This window comes from Mus pahari, chromosome 10, assembly GCF_900095145.1.
Source record: "Mus pahari chromosome 10, PAHARI_EIJ_v1.1, whole genome shotgun sequence".
Classification (NCBI taxonomy): Eukaryota; Metazoa; Chordata; class Mammalia; order Rodentia; family Muridae; genus Mus; species Mus pahari.
In genome coordinates this window covers 59930358-59950387 of record NC_034599.1, presented here as the reverse complement: position 1 = coordinate 59950387, position 20030 = coordinate 59930358, and the positions used below count along the sequence as shown (strand labels likewise).

Below are 20030 nucleotides of genomic sequence, written 5' to 3'. Positions count from 1 at the left end.
AAAACGCCATTCTCAGCATTATGCACATATTTCACAGCCCCACCCTCTCCACTTCTGGACCTTCCCTGGTGCCTACCTGATGGTATTTTCATCTGCTCAGATCTCTTCTACTTTCAAAGAGATCATTTTCGCCTGGCCCAACTTTAAGCACAGATCTCTCCGTTCATCCTGATCTCTTCTCACAGGAATCTTTCCTTTTCTCACCATCCAATCCTGCTTACCAGATAAGAGATGTTGATCATTAAAATGGACCATATATGGTCAAAAAAATATAAGCCTAAAAATCCCCAAATATTTAACTGATAGATTTCCTGTTAGTGTAATATGGAATGCCTGAATTCTTTGGGATCCCCAACTTGTCAAAACTGTGTTTATGTTGATAGGTCTTATAAACCCCAGGCAGATCTTGAATTCAGTCCTCCTTCTTCAGCTTCCTGAGTTCAGAAATTGAAGACCTTTCCTAATGAGCTCAGCCCTAAGATTGCTTTTTTCCAGAAACACATAACTCAAATTGCGTAGTTAAGTTCTAACAGTAGGTGTAAATCTTGATGCCCAGACACATTAAAGGGAAAAATGATAGGTTTTTAAAACTGCCAAAGTGGGCCAGAGATGGCTCAGCAGTTAAGAGTTAATAATGCTATTGCAGAGGCCCCGTGTTTGGTTCTCAGTAGCCATTTCTGGTTGCTCACAACCACCCATAAGACCAGTTCTCAGGGGGATCCAATACCTCTGGTTTCTATGGGAACTGCACGCACATGCATATACCCTCACGCACACACACAACCCTTTTTAAAAAGGCATAGAGATGTGAGGTGTCAAATGTAAAGCCTTGAATGTGGCAGATGTAATCTATTTCTAGGGCCAGGGAATTGGTTCAAAAGGTAAAAGCACTGTGGCAGAAGCCAGAGGATCCCAAGGAAGCATTGGAGAGGCTGCCAATCCGCCAGCCCTAATGCAGCAAGGGAGGCACACATAGGAGAACCGCTGAAGTTGATCAGCTAGCCTGGAGCACACAGCAATTGAGACTCTGCCTCAATGAAGTGTAAAGGGAGAACTCCCAAAAGTTACCCTCCAACTTCCAAACGATCCCCAAGACATGTGCGTGTAGAGCCGCGAGCACACACAAGCACACACACACAAAGACAGAATTTATTTCTATGTGCCTATGGTCCTTTTACATGATGTCATAGCGAGCTGGTGAGAGAATAAATTCAGTACAATAAAAAATGTGTATTATAGGTCATTGTTTGGAGAAAGGGAACTTGAATTTAATAGCTAAATTGTGTTCACTTGTCTGTTTGTAGACAGTGTCTTACTCTGTAGCCAAGGCTAGCCTTGAACTCAAGACCCTCTTGCCTCAGCCTCCCAAATGCTGGGGCTACAGGTATGCACCACTATACCCAGCTAGAAGTTTTGACAAAGATGTCCTATTCATTTTAAGAGGATTCCATTTTTGCCTTCTTTTTCTTGCCATAATATTTAGAATAAGTGAGAGAGGTAGCTTTTCTAAAAAATAATCAAGAAGCCAGTTGATAATCTAACTTGGGGGGACAATGTGTGTTATTTTTGCAACAATAAATTATATGTCATCAGTTTAGACTCCAAACTCTGTATGCCACATAGAGATGAGGAAGCTATGTGGCAAGAGGGTAAAAAATGTTAGCAGCAATAGGCTAAGAGTCAAGACACCTCCCCAAAGTGTGAAGCCCCTCATTCTGAAAAATGACATAGTGTGTTTAAAAGAGTTCAGGATTCTTGCGGTGGGGTCTACAGAAATGGCATCCCGTAGCTTTTTACGGGAAGAACCAATCAGTCGTCTAGACCCAGCACACCTCACTGGAACCTAGCCATTTCACTCTTCGGTGTCTACAGCTGAGAAAGTTTATCAGAGGTAAAGGGCTTGAAAGCTATGAATGAGGAAGGAGAGAGGTGTGGCAGCGAATGTGGCGCGAGAGGACAGTAGGAACAGCAAGGCTTAGTTAAAAGAGGATGAGCAAGCTGGACAGGAAGGGCAAGGACCCTGCTGCGAATGGGTGGAACAGAATGGCAGCGAGACAGTGAGCGCGGAGGGATGGCTCTAGAGTGAAGCGGGAGGGAGGGAGGGAGGAAGGAACACCCGGCTGGGGGAAAGCAGCGAGTCCAAAGGCGAATCCCATCCGCCACTGGCGGACCTCAGGCGAACCCCTTCGCCTCTGCGGATTTCCGTTTCCTCCTCTGTATGCCCGGACCGTCCCCGGCATCCCAACCCGAGCCAGGCTCTATCAAGATAACGGACGTGCGAGTCCGAGCGGGCAGCAGCCAGCGTTCAGGGGCGCCCAGTGAACGTTGGCGGCCTCGCAATCCGAGGGTGCGCTTCCTCTTCCGGCCAACGGGGCCCAGCCACCCGCTCTCCCGGCGGGAGCGGCCCGAGGGCGGCCGGCCGGAGCTCCGTGGCCTCGCGGGCGCAGGGGAGGGAGAGCGGGCGGATACTGCACCTTCCCCCCGGGCCCGCCCGGACCGTCCGGATGCGCTATGGACCGGGCCTACGCCGCTTCATGCCGCGCCGCCTCCGCTCCCGTCGGGGCCACAGCAGCTTCCTCGGCGGCGGCCCCCGCGGCCCCCAGGCAGCGGACGAAGGGACTTAAAAGCGGCGGAGGCGAAGACAGCACCGAAGGCCTCGGCACTTCCGGTTCCTCGAGCCCCGCCCTCCGACCGAGGAAGGCTAGCGGCCGGACCAAGAAAGGAGGACTCTCGCCTCTGTGCGCGAGCGGGCCCCACAGCGCCACCGAGCGGCGGGAGGAGGTGACGCAAGTGGACTTTCTGACGGGAGGGAAAACATACAAGGTTCTAAGAGAAAGCAACATTCACCCCGCCTCTGTTGGCTACTCAAAGTAAATAAACTTCATGTTCACTGGCCGGTGGGATGGCTCATCAGGTACAGGCTCCTGGGCCTGCAAGATTTCTGAAAGAGCAAACCAGCTCCAGCAGGCGCTTATTCAACCTCTATATCCAATCTCTGTCTCTCTGTCTCTGTCTGTCACACACACACACACACACACACACACACACACACACACACACACACACACACTCCTGCGTTAGAGCAGAAAGCCAAAATCCCTGCCTTTTTGAGATGACAGAGGCCAACTATGGCTTCGGAGATGTCAGCATTACAGTTATGATGGGTGGAAAAAAAAACGTGAATTTGGATACAGAAATTTTTCTTTTCTTTTTTCTTTCTTTAAAAAAACAAAAACAAAAAACTAATTGATTATTTATTTTATGACAGAGTGCTCTGTCAGCATGTACACCTGCATACCAGAAGAGGGCATCAGATCCCATTATAGATGATTGTGAGCCACCATGTGGTTGCTGGGAATTAAACTCTGGACTTCTGGAAGAGCAGCCAGTGCTCTTAACCACTGAGCCATCATCTCTCTAGCCTCCAGAACTTTAATGTTAAAGATCTTTAGTAGACCACCCATTCTTTCTTGGGTTAGGGTCTTCTCTCTGTAAATGGATATAACAACATTGTCGTTCAGTAGTGATGAAAGAGAACAATGCCTGTGGCACTGAGACATGAAAGATGGAGAAATAAGGCCTGGAGGTGGCTGCTACACTGAGAGGCAGGTCTCTTGGCCCATCATTTATTTCCTAATCCACACTGTACATTAGCTGAGGGAAAGGAGGGGAAGGAGGGAAAAGGTAGCTGGAAAAATAGGCTGAGACCAGACTGGTGGAGGAGCTATGCCTTCCCGGTTCCTGTCATTGTCTTTGGGAGCTGTGTGTCATTGGGATTCTTGGAATGTCATTAAGAGAGGATCCACAGGCACCGTGTCCCACTGCAGTGTGTACTGACCCACTGTAAGGTTAAAGGAGCCTTCCCTCTATTTTATTTTTTCTTTTTGATGTTGAGCTCCCTAAAAGAAAGGACAGCAGAGGCTGGAGAGATGGCTCAGGGGTTAGGAGCACTGACTGCTCTTTCAGAGGTCCAGAGTTCAATTCCCAGCAACCACATGGTGGCTCACAACCATCTGTAATGGGATCCGATGCCGTCTTCTGGTGTGTCTGAGGACAGACAGTGCACTCATATACATAAAATAAATAAAATCTTTTAAAAGGAAAAAGAGGACAGCAGTTTTCGCTAAGTGTCCCATACGATGTCTCTGATCTGAGAGCACGTTTAAGACTAAATACACACACCTACCCCATTATCAAAGTACAGTGAGCTATCTTGAATTTCCTTTGGGCTCAAGGATTCTCTATCATTTGCTGACACTATTCTCAAATCTGGGCCCACAAAGAGTGGGGGAAAAGGACACATTTCCTGATTTTTGTGCAGTTTGCATCCTCATAATGAATTAGAAGACAGGCCTGGTGGTACAGGCTGGAAATCTCAGTACTTAGGAAGTTGAGGCAGGAGGATTCTGTCTGAGTTCAGGATCAGTCTGGATGAGAGAGAGAGAGAGAGAGAGAGAGTCAGATTCAGACTTGTAAGTTTTCAGAGTTATTTTCTCTCCCCTACAACGTGGTTAAGATGAGCAAACAAACCCTCCCCTGGCTAGGACTGTAGCTCGGTGGAAGGACAGGTGCTTAGCAGCAGGGTGTGGCGCCTTGCACCTGTAGTTCCCTGTTAGGGAAACTAGATAAGAGGACTGCTGTGAGCACGAGGTTAGCCTAAGCTATCCAGTGAGGTGGAGACCAGCCCAGCTTATATAGTGTGTTCTAGACCAGACAAGTCTTGCTACAGAGTGTGGCCACGTCTCTAGCTCCTTTTCTTTCTCCTCACAGAAAGGTGCTTGGCACGTCTGAAGCCCTGGACTCAATCCCCCAGCACCAAGGCTTCTCAACAGCCCTCACATTCTGATGAAACAGTGGGGGAATGTCTGTGGCTCAGCATCTTGGCAACACCACCTATGTCCATACAGCCACAGAGCAAAGGTTCTAGCCAGAGCTGAGCTGCGCCCTCGAGGAGAGTGTAGGTTTGTGAGGAGTTCCAAGCAGTCTCCCCTGGGAAACTGCTAGAAAGATACTTTTCTAATATTTCATGCAACATCTCTCCCCGCAGCTTCCTATAACCTATATGGTTTTCTTTGCCCTTTGCCAAGAACATAAAAGCTGCTTAGCACAATCAAGAATTGTCTCTTCGGGGGTAGGTGTCCGGTAACTCCCATCTCAGGGGTAGGTGTCCCATAGCTCACTCCTCATCAGTGGGTGTCTCACAATTCAGGTCTCCCTTTTGTTTCAGCACAGTCTTTTTCAGTGTGCCTGTCAAGATTCCTGAGAAGCAACAGGCATGGCAGGGCAATGCCTGCCTTTTAACCCCCACACTCTGGAGGTAAAGACTGAGATAACTAGGTGAGTTTGAGGCCAGCCTGGTCTACAAAGGAATCTTCAGGTCAAATAGAGCTACACAGAGACAACTTTCTCAAAAACAAACAAACAAACAAACAAAAAACCCAAAAACTAAACCACCACCACCAACAACAACAACAACAGCAGCAACAGCAAACCCTGAGAATCCTGATTCCTTTGTACACTCTTTATGTGAACATGTGAGAGGCTGAACCTAAGTGTCTCTTTACACCTCTGCTGGCCAAACAAGTCAGGCCTTGCCAAGTCTTGTTATAGGTTATTGATAAAGCTTGGCTGCTTTTATGCTGCCCTGTAGCTTTGGCACTGAACAGGAAGAGACAAGTTACCTAGGGTGTGAAGCATGACTAAGATAGCACAGCAGGTAATGGGGCTTGGAGAGGTGGCTTAGCAGTCAAGAACACTTGATCCAGGGCTGGGGAGATGGCTCAGTGGTGAAGAACACTGGGTCCTATTGAAGAGGACCCAGGTTCAATCCCCAGCACCCACATAGCAGCTCACACTTGTCTGTAACTTCAGTTCCAGGACTTCTGACCCCCACCCCCACCCCCACAGACTTGTGTTCAGGCAAAACACCAATGAGCAGCAAATAAATTTTTTTAAAAGAACTCTCAAAGCTCTTGGGCACCAGGAACTCACATAGTGAATATACATAGATGTAGATAAACCCATACACATAAAATAAAAACAAATCAATTTTCTTTAAAGATAGCCCAATGGGTGGGGGAAGGGGACTGAAAGGGATGTAAATTGAATGAATAAATTAATTAATGGGGAAAAAGCTAGCATATCAGGGCTGGTACAGGTCCGCCCACTTGCAGACTGAAGCAAACGGCTCTCTCGAGGGAGATGGTGAGAGGAAGGTGAGACCTTTCTGTACTAAGGTCTGTAAGGTCTAGGTTACATCCTGGAGGAGTTCCTGTAGACCTTCCTGTTGAGGCCTCCTTCTGGAGGGTCTAGGATACATCCTGGAGGCAGTTCCTGTTGGAGGTATTGGGTCTATTGTCCAGTGACCAGGTTTAAAGAACTAAACTCCAGCAATGAGGCAGACCTGGCCTCACATCCAGATCGTCTCCCTGCTAACAGGAATGTCAGCCCCTTCTCAATGTTCTCTCCCTCACGGTAAGGTGAGAAGAGTAGCACAGTTCAGATGGACATCCCCGAGTGAAATGAGGATTAGACATGCCTGTGCACAGCAGGGGTTCCATGTGTCATCTGATTTATTAATGAGAGTGATGTGAGTGATACAGAGGTGGAGAGCACTGAGCCAGCCAGGGCCTGAACCGTCCTCCTTGGACAAGATGCTTAGATCCCATGCATAGGCAGGTGTGCACTCTATAGGCATCCTCATATACGTGTATATATTTTGCATACAAAATATATATCACATATATTATATGAGCCCCTATACTTACTTCTTTGCTTCCCAAAGAAGGAGAGTGAGGCAGAAGGCCACTTATTGGCAGTTTTTAGATGGAACTCCCAAAATTAACTGACGAGGTGTAATGATTTCAGGAGCTGGGGGGGTTAAATCAGTTGGTAAAGTGGTTGCCATGCAAGCCTGGTGACCTGAGTTTGATTCTAAGAACCTACATAAAAAAGCCAAGCTTTGGCAGCACACACTTTGTTGTTCCAGCATTGAGGAGGAAGAAATAGGATGATTCCTTGGGCCCCTCTCCTGACAGGCGAGCTGAGCTGGGCTGTCTTTAGGTCCACTGTGAGCCCCTGTCTTAAAATTAATTAAATAATCCATTAGGTGGACAGCAATTGAGGAAGACCCTCACTGTCTACCTGTGACTTCCACATGCGTACATATACATGTGCATGCACACTAAACACATGTTGCATATGCAGTCACATGAACACACATACACTATACTGATCTCATCCTAGGGGCAGAACTTGACTAAAACCAAAGGAAAATAACACCTGGGGAACCTGAGAGGCAGACAAAAGCCTGTGGGCAATCTCTCCAACAACAAGCATCCGTCTCCAAATTTGAAGTCTAAACAGAAGTTCCAGACATAACTAAAAGACATATCAATAATCTTGCTAGTCTGCCATAGGCCTTTTGTTTTGTATGTGCATTTTACATGTGAGCAGAGAAACATTTTCAAGCTACGTGTGTGTAATTTTCTTAGTTTTTATGTAGTTCAATGCAACCTGGACTTTCATGACTCACTCATGTAGGAACAAAAAGCATAACTTTGCTCAGTCATAGGTAAATCCAGTGTCATGTGCATTATATTGGTAAATTGTCACTTGCTGTCTTAAGCTCCCTGAGAAGGTGGCTCTAGAAGCAGGGTTGCCCCCAACCCAATTCAGCCCCAAGAATGTTTCTCTCAAAGCCTCCTCCAGAGTTCCTTGTCTGGGGGATGGCTTGGCTTCTCTGAGTCTGTTCTTAGTGGAGCAATGTGTTTATTCTTGGACTGTTTTGCCCTTCCAGATATTTTGTCTCACACACGAAGTTGAATTGTTGAAAGGAGGATTTGGCATCTGTACTGGCTGGTTTTGTGTGTCAACTTACACAAGCTGGAGTTAGCACAGAGAAAGGAGCTTCAGGTGGGGAAATGCCTCCATGAGATCCAGCTGTAGGGCATATTCTCAATTAGTGATCAAGGGAGAGGGCCCCTTGTGGGTGGTGCCATCTCTGGGCTGGTAGTCTTGGGTTCTATAAGAAAGCAAGCTGAGCAAGCCAGGGGAAGCAAGCCAGTAAGCAGCGTTCCTCCATGGTTTCTGCATCAGTTCCTGCTTCCTGGCCTGCTTGAGTTCCAGTCCTAATTTCTTTTGGTGATGAACAGTAATATGGAAGTGTAAGCTGAATAAACCCTTCCCTCCCCAACTTGCTTCTTGGTCATGATGTTTTGTGCAGGAACAGAAACCCTAAGACAGCATCTCTGCCTGAGTCCCACCATTACAACTCAGAGAGCAATGGCTGCCTCCTCCTAGCACTCCAGTCTGGGAAGGAGCCAGTGCTAGTGCATCCTTGCCCATTGCGGTGAGAGACATTCTGACAAGAGCTACTTAGGAGAGAAAGGCTTTGTTTTCACTCCCAGCTCACGCTGCAGAGCATCATAGCAGGAAAGGCAAGAACTTGAAGCAGCCTGTCTCATCACACCGAGTCAAGAGCAGAGGGGGAACGGGCACACGCCGGGCTGTGCTCAGTAGGCTCTCTCCTTTTCACACTGACCAGGACCCAGCCCACAAAATGGTGTTGCCCATGTTCAGGGTAAGTGTCCCAGTCCTGGTTAACCCAATTAGGAAACTCCCTCATAGTTCTAGCCAACAGTCTAACACCATCCAGAAGGTTCCTCATTGAGACTCCCTTTCCAAGTGATTCTAGACTGTGTCAGCTTGACAGTAAAACTGATGACCACAGTTATACAGCAAGAAAAACAAAAACCTGCCGGGCTGTGGTGGCGCACGCCTTTAATCCCAGCACTTGGGAGGTAGAGGCAGGTGGATTTCTGAGTTCGAGGCCAGCTGGTCTAAAAAGTGAGTTCCAGGACAGCCAGGGCTACACAGAGAAACCCTGTCTCGAAAAACAGAGACAACAACAACAAAAAAAAAGAAAAACAAAAACCTAAGTTACTTCTTAGCATCTTGTATCTGTACAATGTTAATAGCATTAATTTTTTTAACAAGTCATAAACACATTCAGTGTTTTGAATTTGCTACTTTCCCCAACTATGGGTTGTAATACAGCAACTGGATTGGTTGGCTTTTTTTTTTTAAACCTTGTGTGGTATTTATAGACATTTAGTACATCTTTCTTCCTTGGAACGATTTTCTTAGACTAAAATCCACGAAAGGTAAATCACTAGGTGAAGTATAAACTTCAGGGTTCTTTGGAAAGTTGTTTGAATGGTGTTTTGCTGGGGCAAACACGTGAAGGAGTATTAAGCTGAAGTGGACACAGGTGAAAGGCTAAGGCAGACTCCTGAAGGAATATTTTCCTGAAGCAGATGCAGGAGAGAGGATGTTCTGTTAAAGCAAGCACATGAAAGGACATGTGATGAAAGATTCTTTGCTAAGGATACACATGTATTGGTCTGCCTTACATTTCATAGTTGAGGTGCATTTGTTGGCACTCCATATAGAGAAATGTGCCAAAAACCTTTCAGTGATGTTCTGTAGTTTCTTGCTACTTCCATCAGTTTGGGCTGAATGGCAGAGTGATGGCCATTGAGACAGATGCACTTCCTAAGAGAGACACAGCTAAGAACTTTTCCTGGTGTCTCTCTAGGTCCCTCCTGCTGGCTCATGCCAAGGCTGAGGCCTGGCTGTCTCTGCTAAGTCGTGCCACCGCTGCTGATTCCTGTTCGCTATCCTGACTCTACCGAACTGGACTGCTGGGCATTGGTGAAGTGCCTGCAAGTGGATAGAGCTGCCGCTGCTAACCTGTGAACTGAACTGATGATTTCCAGACAACACAGACAGGAGTTGCTTCAAAGAACCTTTCTAAACAGGTCCACTTCCCTCATATCCTTTGTTTTCCACTATCTCCAGTGGGTGATGGGTTACAAGGAAGGTTAAAGTGCTTAAGAACCATCATTATAAATAGGTGTTTAAAAAAATTAAAATTACAACTAGCCTGTGTAACACAAATGTTGTTTTCCTTGTTATATATTGCAATGCTGCTGTGCAAAATGACTGCAAATTTAGATTATCCATGGTTACATTAAGCATGGGTATGACAATTTCACCAAAGTGTTTCTAGCATTGGGTCTTACCACTGACATTTTTTAAAAATTTTTCTCTGCTGGTAATCTTCTTTTTTTAAAAGATTTATTTATTTATTATATGTAAGTACACTGTAGCTGTCTTCAGACACTCCAGAAGAGGGAGTCAGATCTTGTTACAGATGGTTATGAGCCACCACGTGGTTGCTAGGATTTGAACTCCGGACCTTCGGAAGAGCAGTCAGGTGCTCTTACCCACTGAGCCATCTCACCAGCCCTCTGCTGGTAATCTTTAACGAGTATGTTTTAAGCATCTCCTTTCTGAAAGACATCCTGTTAGATGTTAAGGTGGCAGAGCAGGCAATCCAGGCTTTTACTCTAGTGGGGCGAGTGATCATGAGTAGGTAACACACATACTGAGGCTGGGGATCGCAGGAAACAGCGTGCTAGGTTAAGGGCATGTCATACACCAAGCTACAATAACAAAATATGGGGTTTCTCCTGGTTTTCTTCTCACGGTTATGTTTTGAATAGGCAATTCTGTCATATGCTTTTAAAAAAAATAACACTGGGGAGGACCTGAGAGATGACTCAGTTTTAAAGTGTGCTATGCAAGTGCGGACACCTGAGTTCTGCTACCTGCAAAAGCCAGGTGCAGTGGTACCTATCTTTAAACCTGGTTCTGAGACAGTAGATCTAGGCAGATCACTGGGGTGTATTCACCAGCCAGCACTGTCAAGTCAATGAGCTCCAGACTCAGTGAGAGATCCTTTTTCAAAAAGTGGCTGAGGAAGACAACTATATTAATCTCTAGCCTCCAAACACATGGATGAACACATCCACATATACCCACAGACACGCACATAGCCCCCCATGCACACAGCTGTATGACCATGTACACGCATGCACACACACTAGCTTTGAGGATAAAAAGGAAATGTTTTCTCCCATCCTAGTACACCAGGCACTCAGTTTCCCTCTCTCCCCACACTGATTGTTTTCATATATATACTTACAGCAATGTCTTAGGACGTGCAAACGATTCCATGAATTTTACTCTGTGTTTTATGCCCACTACTGATGCACTATTTACGCACAAATATTTGCCAAGAGTCTGTGTTTGGCAATCACATAAACAACTAAGAGAACTAGAGTTATCAGATGGGAAGGAGGAAATATGAGGAAAAGGCCACAGCCCACATGTAAGGCAGGTATGGGGAAGGATGGTGTCAACTCAGGTGGGGACAACTTCGTGATTTCCTTTAAACTGTAACTGATGAGCTGATCTTTCTGGTAAAGGTTGGGAGCAGTATTGACCCTCGTGGCATAGCTAGGAGGTTATAGGTATATGATCTGATTGTTCCCCACCAGATGCCTGGGTTTATCCAGTGTTTCTCCCTTTGTGACTTAGACAGACAAACTTGGTTTTGGTTATAGATAACTGGTTAGATGTTTTGTGCATAGGTGAGGATCCAAATAGCTGAATTCAGCAACTCCCTTCACCCCCTCTTTTTTTGCTTCATACATGGTTCATGCATCTCAGGCCAGACTTTAATTCCAAAGATGACCTTGCGCTCTTGATCCTCTAGCCTCCATCTTCCAAGTGCTAGGATTACATATGTGGACCACTGGTCTATGTGGCCTGATGGTTCTGGGGATCCAGCCGAAGGCTTTGTGTATGCTGGACAAGTGCTCTACCAAATAATCTCCATCCCCATCTACACCAGCTCCTCCTCTAAACGTCCTTCAAGCATCAGAAGAGTCTGTAAAAAGCTGAACATCAAAGCCAAGCAGGATCTCTTGCCAACATCAGAAACTAGGCTTACGTCCTGGCAGTAGCCTTTATCAGTGTCAAGGACCAAATGAAAGCTTTCTGCAGTGGTAATGACTGATCTCTGAGAAGGGAGACGTGGCCCCGAGCCAAACAGGGCTAGGAGGGAAGCTGTCTCTCTCTAGAGGACAGTCTGGTTTCCTTTTCATTTGACTGACATCATCATAAAACCCTTATTCCCATCCCCCTGCCCCTGGCCTTGCCTTCTGATGTCCCTCACCCTACCCCACCACCTTGTACTTTATGGCTAGCCTGGATGATACACTCTCCTTTATTTCCTTTTCCTTTGTTTGTTCAGGGTGGCCTTGAACTCAGTACGTAACTGAGGATGACTTTGCACTTCTGAACATCTCAAGTGTGCTGAGATTACAAGTGTTCACCACTCTCCCTGAGGTGCTATTGGGGATCAAACCCGGGGCACTCTACCAACTAGGCTACAGTCCTGTAGTCCTCTGGCTCATCACTCTGTCTCTCTCTCCTTATTGAATTCCCTGGAGATGGGTCCATAATAGCTGGGCTTCTTTACAGAAAAACTTAGAAACAGATGATAACGCTGCAAGGACCTGAGGTTATTAGAGGGCCCGTCTGCAGCATACAGGTCCTCAAATGCTCGGGACAGAGCTAGGGATGCCAAGGAACATGCCGAGGATGTTTGCTTGTTTATTAGTTAATGTAGATAGCTATAACGAATGGGCTGTTCTGTTTGTTGGGCAGTAAAAGGAAGCCATCTCTCTTAAAACAGGAAGCCTGAGGCCAGGTGAGGTGTTGCACACCTTTAAATCACAACACTCTGGGAGGCAGAAGCAGATGACAAGGCCCTGGATCTGGTCTACCTAGTGAGTTTCAGGTCACCTAGAGCTACATAGTAAGACAGAAAGAAGAAAAGGAAGGAAGGAAGGAAGGAAGGAAAAAAAAGCAACACCAATGTATGTCTTGAACGTCTCATCTGTCTTTCTGTGTGTGGCTTTGAAGCCCAGGGAGGAAGTGGGCTCTCACTAACTGCTGCGTTCATACATAAAAACTTGGAAAGGGATCCTTGCACACAAGCCTCTTCCTACGCCGCCGATCCGCCCTTTCTTTGTAGATTAGAGCCTCTCACTTTCTTGCTCTTGTGCAAGGACTTCTCTGAAGCGCAATAGGCGGTAAGCACAGAGCTGGAAAGCCTCAGACACCAAGGCCACGGTGCCGCAGATCACGTGACGCAGCCGCTCGCCTCCCGACGTCCCACCCCGCCCTCCCGCCCCTCCCTCTCCCCTCCCCCCGTCCTCACTGCGCAAGCGCGGGCCGGGAGCGTGGGTTATCTCGAGACAGCGGGGCTGCGGGCTGCGGAGCGTGCGGGTCTGCGGCCTGCGTTCGGCTAGCTCCAGCGGCTCACAGGCCGAGGTAACGAGGCGCAGCAAGCCGAGCCTCCCCGCTCCTCCGGACAGCGTGGGCCATGGAGACTCAAGTGCTGACGCCGCACGTCTACTGGGCTCAGCGACACCGCGAGCTGTATCTGCGCGTGGAGCTGAGTGACGTGCAGGTAAAGGTCGGGCTGGGGACTGCGCGCAGGATCGGGGGGCCTCCAGGTCCCCATCGGCTGCCCTGCGGGTATGCGCTCCTGCAGTGAGACCCCGGGAGCCGCGAGTGGAGCGCTCCGGTCTCCCCCTAGGGCTGCAGGTGCCGTCGGGCGTTCTGCGCTTAGTCCCGGTGTCCCCTTTGTTTCTGGCAGGCGCCCTGGGGAGCCGCAGCGGAGTCCCGGAGGCCGGCGGCTGGCCTTCGGGTCGCCTGAGGTCCTCTGAATTGTGAGATGAGCTCCGTGGGTCTAAAGTGCGGCGTGACAGTGGCCTGTTGGGCCGTGGTTGGACGTCAGCGCTGGCCTCTGAGGACCAGCCCGGGCGGCCCATTGACCTTCTCAAAGCCCGTCGCTGGGCTGGGCGGGGGGCAACCCCCCAACCGTTCAGTGATAGAAATCTACACCCCCGCTCACCAAGGAAATTATTTCCATCCTATCTTTAAGGCTGCGAGCTCAACCTTAGCAAGTTGCGTAAAGAAATTATCGTGTTACACTAAGCATTCATTTCATCTCGTTTCCCTATTAATGTGAGCAAATCAAATCCCTGGGAACTTCCCATGTCTCTAACCAAACCATCCAGTATTCTGTGTGAAGCGAGTGGTTTTGGTCTGGATTGTTCTTTCCCTAGTCTCCTTGACATCCATGGTATTGTAATCTTCATTCCTCTGAACTGTTTCTTGCTCGAAATTAGATACCTGTCTGAATTCATGAATTCATCTGGTCTATTTTCTTGCAGGGTCTGGGTACCCCTGTCCACTTGAGTCTAACCTTTGCTTTTGGAATGTAAATCGTTTCCCCTTGTGAATGATGAAGCTAATACTGGCCAGAATGTCTTTGAGTAAGCAGTACATTTCATTTAAGGTGTAAGCAAACCTGAATAAATGCTTCTCTATAATAGGATGTATAATTTTCTGTGCTATTGTCCTCTACTCTGCTACAAGATTCTTTGCTAAAATAGAAAAAAAAAGCTTATGTTTTTAATTTTTATTTTTGTATTTTGGAGACAGTCATGCTATGTTAGTTATGGCTGGCCTGGAACTCAAAGAGATCTGCCAGCCTCTGCCTCCTGAGTGTTGCACCATCCAAAGTGTGTTCCATCATGCCCAGAGATTCACGTTTGTAACATGTTAACAGTAAACACTGTGAAGGTGGAGAAGAAAGGAGAAAATTTCTTTTGGAGAGAAAAGTCCTTTTCAAGAAATTTTTGGGAAGAATGAGTCCCTCACTCCTTATGGAGGCTTTATCTTTCTGGGGCTTCTCATCTGCTAGTCTGAGGCGTTAGTTTTAAAAGAACATGTCAATACTGTGTATAACACACCACAGATTTACAGAGATGAGTCAGTCGAGCTCCACTTTCCCAGGCACAGGCACAGGCACCTTTTCCAGGGCATTCTGTCCATAAGGAAGTATATTACATACAAACAAAAAAGGTTGTTCATGAATATGTCTGTTGGTAAAACCGGGGTTTGGTGTTAAAACAGGTCCCTGGTGTTAAAATAATTCTTTGCCTCTCTTTCATTCAGTTGGAAATAACTTCCAGAGATAAGAAGGCTTCTTGTTTACCTGTTACTGGGAGAACTTACCAGAGAGCCCACCTGTAGCTAAAACCAAGTTTATTGTAACTACTCTTTGCCGTGTGTGTGTGTGTGTGTGTGTGTGTGTGTGTGTGTCAGTGTCTAATAAGAATGTGTTAAAACTGATTATAGGATTTGAGCATTGGTGTTTGTGAGAGTCCAAATGGAGGAGGGGGCTCACTGTAGCTTAGATGCTGTGGATAAAACTGTTCTGAAAAACAGTAAGGAGAGAGAGACAAGATTAAACTGTTTTGGAGAAAGAGTGTTCACCCAAGAAAGGGAGGGTGTCTGGTGTTGGTGGCAGTGTGACCAGGTGTTAGTTTTTATACACACTTGTGCATTAGGCCTGGCCTCATTCTGTTTTCAGAATAATCTTTTCTGAGTTGTTGTTCTATGAGACAGTAATGGCCAATAAGAGAATGGTTTGTTCTTGCTGTGCTTTTAGTGAATGTCATGAGCTGCCTCTATTTGCTTTCTTGATTAATCTACTAGGGTTCTGTCGAAACCACTTGTAGCTCAGGGTCGGCTCAAGATGAAGCAATCCATTTGCTTAGTACAAACCACTTAAGGAGTACTCACTCTCGTTGGTCCCTAAGGTAGGTTCTGGGCTCTTGGGCAGCTTTCCAATACTCTTTTGCATCTTATAATGTATCCTACAGCTGCCGAATGAATTTCAAAGGGTTGAAAACTCTATAGCAGTATGGGGGGTGATCAATTCTGCCTCCTCCCAGGACAAGATGCACAGTCCAGTTGTTACATCAGTCTTTGGAGTTGCAGAGTTAGCACTGATGGGAAACCACCTCTGTTGTGTACAGGGTTGTAAACAGCTTCACTCAAGACATTACGCTTGAGGTGAGCAAAGGCAGCAGGGAATGGTGATTTTTTTTTTTTTTTTGTTCTGTTTTGTTTTTTCGAGACAGGGTTTCTCTGTATAGCCCTGGCTGTCCTGGAACTCACTCTGTAGACCAGGCTGGCCTCGAACTCAGAAATCTGCCTGCCTCTGCCTCCCAAGTGCTGGGATTAAAGGCGTGCGCCACCACGCCTGGCGGGAATGGTGATTTTGGAATAGCACCTCTGGTGAAGGGCAGCATCAGTACACGGGTCTGGCTCAGCCTCCATGGTTGTTAAAGCAAGTGTTCATTTAGCAAGGTTTCTGCTGTACTCAGACAGAGTACACAGTTAGTTTGAAAGATACTGTTTTTCAGTGTCTGGTAGAAAGAGAAGTCATCCACGGTGTGAGATTTGGCCTTTATTCTTCTATTTATTAGCTAGTGACCACAGATAATATGATCCTCATCCTCTTAATTTGCATAAATATGAGTAATAATATCTGATTCATAGGAAGGGTTCTTTTGATGTTTGAACTGGGTCTAGAGGGAATTTTTAAATTCTAGTGTGCCGTCGAAGCATGTGGGGTTTATATGACTGTGATGTTAAATCTTAGATGAGAGATAGATACACAGAGCTCTGAAGCAGAACACCATCTGTTAGCAGACCCATCTACATACGAAACCTTATCACATGGCCAAGATGGCTTTACACAGTAATTGAGAAAGGATGAATCATTCAGAAAATTGGATTAGGAGAACTATCAATCTAAGTGGCAAAAAGATAAGATTTCTGCCTCTAGGACATTCGCAAAAATCACTTTTAAATGGGTTAATGAAAACTGACTGTGTAAAGTGAAGCTGCTAAGGAAAATGGAGGAGACTGGCATTAGAAACACAGAACACCATAAGAAACAAAGTGTAAACCCTAAAGGAGAAGCTTGATGAGGAAGGCAAGTTTGAAGAATATACTTGCCCCAAATACACTGCAAACCACTAACGTCTTTCCTAAAGAACAGAGTAAGAAAACATGTGTTTTCTAGCAGGAAAAAAAGAACAGATCATAATGAATGTCTAGGACGCTGAAACACTGCCTGCCTAGCTTCGGGGATAAGCAGGGGCTATGAGAGCATGCTATTCTTTCCACACGAGATTGGGAAGTACAGAGTTTCTGACATCAGTTGATGCTGTGTATGTTTGGAAGAGAGACAGTAAACATTTCTGGGGGGAGGGGATGGCTGTGTTGGTGCACACCTTTAATCCAGAACTTGGGAGGCAGAGGCAGGTATCTGTGAGTTTGAGGCCAGCCTGGTCTACATGGCAAGTTCCAGGTTAGCCAGGACTATTTTGTGAGACCCTGTCTCAAATTAAGGGAAAATTACTTTGTGTGTGTGTGTGTGTGTGTGTGTGTGTGTGCGCGCGCACCCATGTGTGTTTGTTCAAGATTGAGACACAGTGCATTTGTGGAGGTCAGAGGACAGCTTTCAGAGTCAGCTCTCTCCTATCATCCCGGTCTGGGGAACAGACCATGGTCAGGCTTGGCTAGAAGCGTCTTTGCTTACTGAGCTATCGTTCTGGCCCAACATGAGGTATTTTTTTGTTGTTCTGCTGGCCTTCAGTGAGTCATCTTTAATACAGTTAGTGCGAGTATTAATTGGCATTTTCTTTTTTCAGAATAGTTTGGCAATGTCTGATTGAATTGAAGATGTGTTTTAAGTAATTGCAACTGTACCCGTGTCTGTTTTATTTCCTTTTAGGCCACAGACAAATAGAGCATGCTGTCAATGCATATTAGTTATGGATGGCAGTGTTTGTTACAGTTTACAGTGTTTGGTCAATTGCTTGAAACATTTCACAACATAATTCAGAGACTCTAAACTGTTCATAACCACAAAACAAAACTACTCATGGGGGCTGGTGAGATGGCTCAGTGGGTAAGAGCACCCGACTGCTCTTCCAAAGGTCCGGAGTTCGAATCCCAGCAACCACATGGTGGCTCATAACCATCTGTAACAAGATCTGACTCCCTCTTCTAGAGTGTCTGAAGACAGCTACAGTGTGTACTTACATATACTAAATAAATAAATCTTTAAAAAAAAAAACAAAACTACTCATAAAGCAGTAAACTAACTTGGTCATTTGAATTGATTTAGATCCAAGGCCATGGACTAGATGTTGGTCACGGTATGTAATAAAAAGGTAGTGTCTTGGGGTTGAGGGGCTAGACAGGAGATACTTACTGCAGAAAACAGGCCTCTAGATGAGCGCTAAGGTGAAAATAAAGGAGACCTGAGATGGCAGAGGCAGGCTTAACTAAGTGGTCAGAGGAGGCTGCATGGACGAAATGATGAGGTCTGAGCCAAGAGGATAGAATGAGTTATGCAGGAGGCACGGAGGAGTGCTGGGCTTGCAGCTCAGTGGAAGAATGGTTTTCGAATGTTAGACAGGCTGTGGGATAGACCCCCTTCATTACACACAAAGTGGGAAAAAGGGAGAGAGAGAGAGAGAGAGAGAGAGAGAGAGAGAGAGAGAGAGAGAGAGAGAGAGAAAGAGAGAGAGAGAGAGATTGATTCTGACAAGTGCACAGACTTAAGACAGGCCTGGGCCTTGGAGGGTTCCTGGGGAACAGAAAGGACATTAGTATGTGTGGGGTGTTATAAGGAAAAGAGGGAGAGGAGCTTGGAGGGTTTAAAGATGTAGGTCATGTAGAGCCTTGTTGCCATGGTAAGGAGCTTGGATTTCATTGTAGAGCAGTGAGAACTATTGAAGAGTTTTGCGCAGAAGGATGAGTCCTTAGAATCTGTATTTTAAAAGTTACTCAGGGGCTTTCTGAGAGTGCACGCACACACAAAATGTCTGAGAGAACCTGGAGGCCATGTCTGCTTTGTAAAATATGCACCCAGTCCGTGTACACACACACCCATACACCCACACACTCCACACCCCACACCCTGAGACAGGGTTTCTCTGTGTAACAGAGCCTTGGCTCTCCTGAACTTGCTTTAGAGGCCAGGCTGGCCTTGAACTCAGAGCTCTGCCTGCCTCTGCCTCTTGAGTGCTGGATTAATAAAGGTGTGCCTTGTCCGTGCTCTGGGTTATGCAGGACTATTGATCGAAGAGGGACAAGACAGGATGATTTTAGGCTTCTCAAGCAGCAAGGGGATCAGCCTCTCGAGGACCCTTTTGCAGAGCCTCTTTATTGTTACAAAAAGCACCTTTAGCAAGTCAAGTCTCCATATAACAAAACTGTTAAGCAATTTTTAGCCATACAGACACGTCCTGGTTTGCTAGGCATGTCTGGGGACTTGTGCAAAGACTCTGAGAATCCTTCAAAAGAATAACCCCATAAAATCTCAGACAACAATCACTGACAATAGGCTTCTTCAAAGTTTAGGTGCCGTCATTCCAGATTCAGGCCAGATTCTGCTCCAGGTGCTCCACCACCACTAAGCCGGGGACATACTTTCTTACACACTGGAGTTTTTGTTTATTTTTAACTAAACTGGGGGGGCTTATCGCTGCTCAGTGAACATCTTTGTGGGAAACCATGGTTTTCAGTAAGTTGGTTTTTGTTTTGTTTTTGAGACAGGGTTTCTCTCTGTAGCTCTGGAAGTCCTGGAACTCTTGTCTGTAGAGCAGGCTGGTTCAGATCCAACTGCCTTTTTTGTGCTGGGATTAAAGGCCACCACATCCAGCTCAGTAGGAGGGTCTTAGAACTACCTGGTGATGGGATGTGAGTTTCCATCAAGTTCTTGGTGGGAAGAGGCTAAAGTTTGTAATTCACAAGGACATCTGCATCTTCACTATTCTGGGAACATCTCCAAGGAGATAACATTTGAGCAGAACCCTGTATGTTAATAAGCAGTGCGAGGAGGCTGGAGGCTCAGTGGTAAGAGCACTGGCTGCTTCTGCAGAGGACCCAGGTTAAAATCCCAGCACTGACATGGCAGCTGTCCCAGTCAGGGTTACTATTGCTGTGATGAAACACCTTGACCAAAAGCAAGTTGAGGAGGAAAGGTTTATTTGGCTTACACTTCCACACTGTAGTCCATCACTGAAGGACGTCAGGACAGGAACTCAAGCAGGGCAGGAACCTGGAGGCAGGAGCTGCTGTAGAGGTGATGGAGGGGTGCTGCACACTGAATTGCAGTGGTGATGGAGGGGTGCTGCACACTGGATTGCAGAGGTGATGGAGGGGTGCTGCACACT

The 20030-nt window shown here is 46.5% G+C and overlaps 3 protein-coding genes across 5 annotated transcripts in view; 2 read left to right on the top strand and 1 right to left on the bottom strand.

The window, feature by feature from the left end:
• The window catches only part of Dpp8 (dipeptidyl peptidase 8), a 60371-nt gene extending 57687 nt beyond the window's left edge, over positions 1–2684 (bottom strand). The window contains exons 1-2 of one of the 3 annotated variants that reach the window (XM_021208083.2): positions 2475–2684; positions 77–213 (exon numbers count right to left, since the gene is read on the bottom strand). In XM_021208083.2, the coding sequence (XP_021063742.1) occupies positions 77–92 (16 nt within the window). In that variant the 5' untranslated portion in view covers positions 93–213; positions 2475–2684. Of the gene's footprint in view, positions 1–76; positions 214–2171; positions 2430–2474 lie in introns of those variants that run through there. The other 2 variants (XM_029542918.1, XM_021208084.2) reach the window with 2 other exon arrangements.
• On the top strand, positions 2219–2785 carry LOC110328366 (basic salivary proline-rich protein 1-like). Its single transcript, XM_021207804.1, has one exon. The coding sequence runs from the start codon at positions 2219–2221 to the stop codon at positions 2783–2785; it is 567 nt and encodes a 188-aa protein (XP_021063463.1).
• A 10346-nt stretch (positions 2786–13131) lies between these two features.
• The window catches only part of Hacd3 (3-hydroxyacyl-CoA dehydratase 3), a 34678-nt gene continuing 27779 nt past the window's right edge, over positions 13132–20030 (top strand). The window contains exon 1 of the mRNA XM_021206818.2: positions 13132–13387. Coding sequence (XP_021062477.1) covers positions 13301–13387 — 87 coding nt within the window. The 5' untranslated portion in view covers positions 13132–13300. The remainder of the gene's footprint in view (positions 13388–20030) is intronic.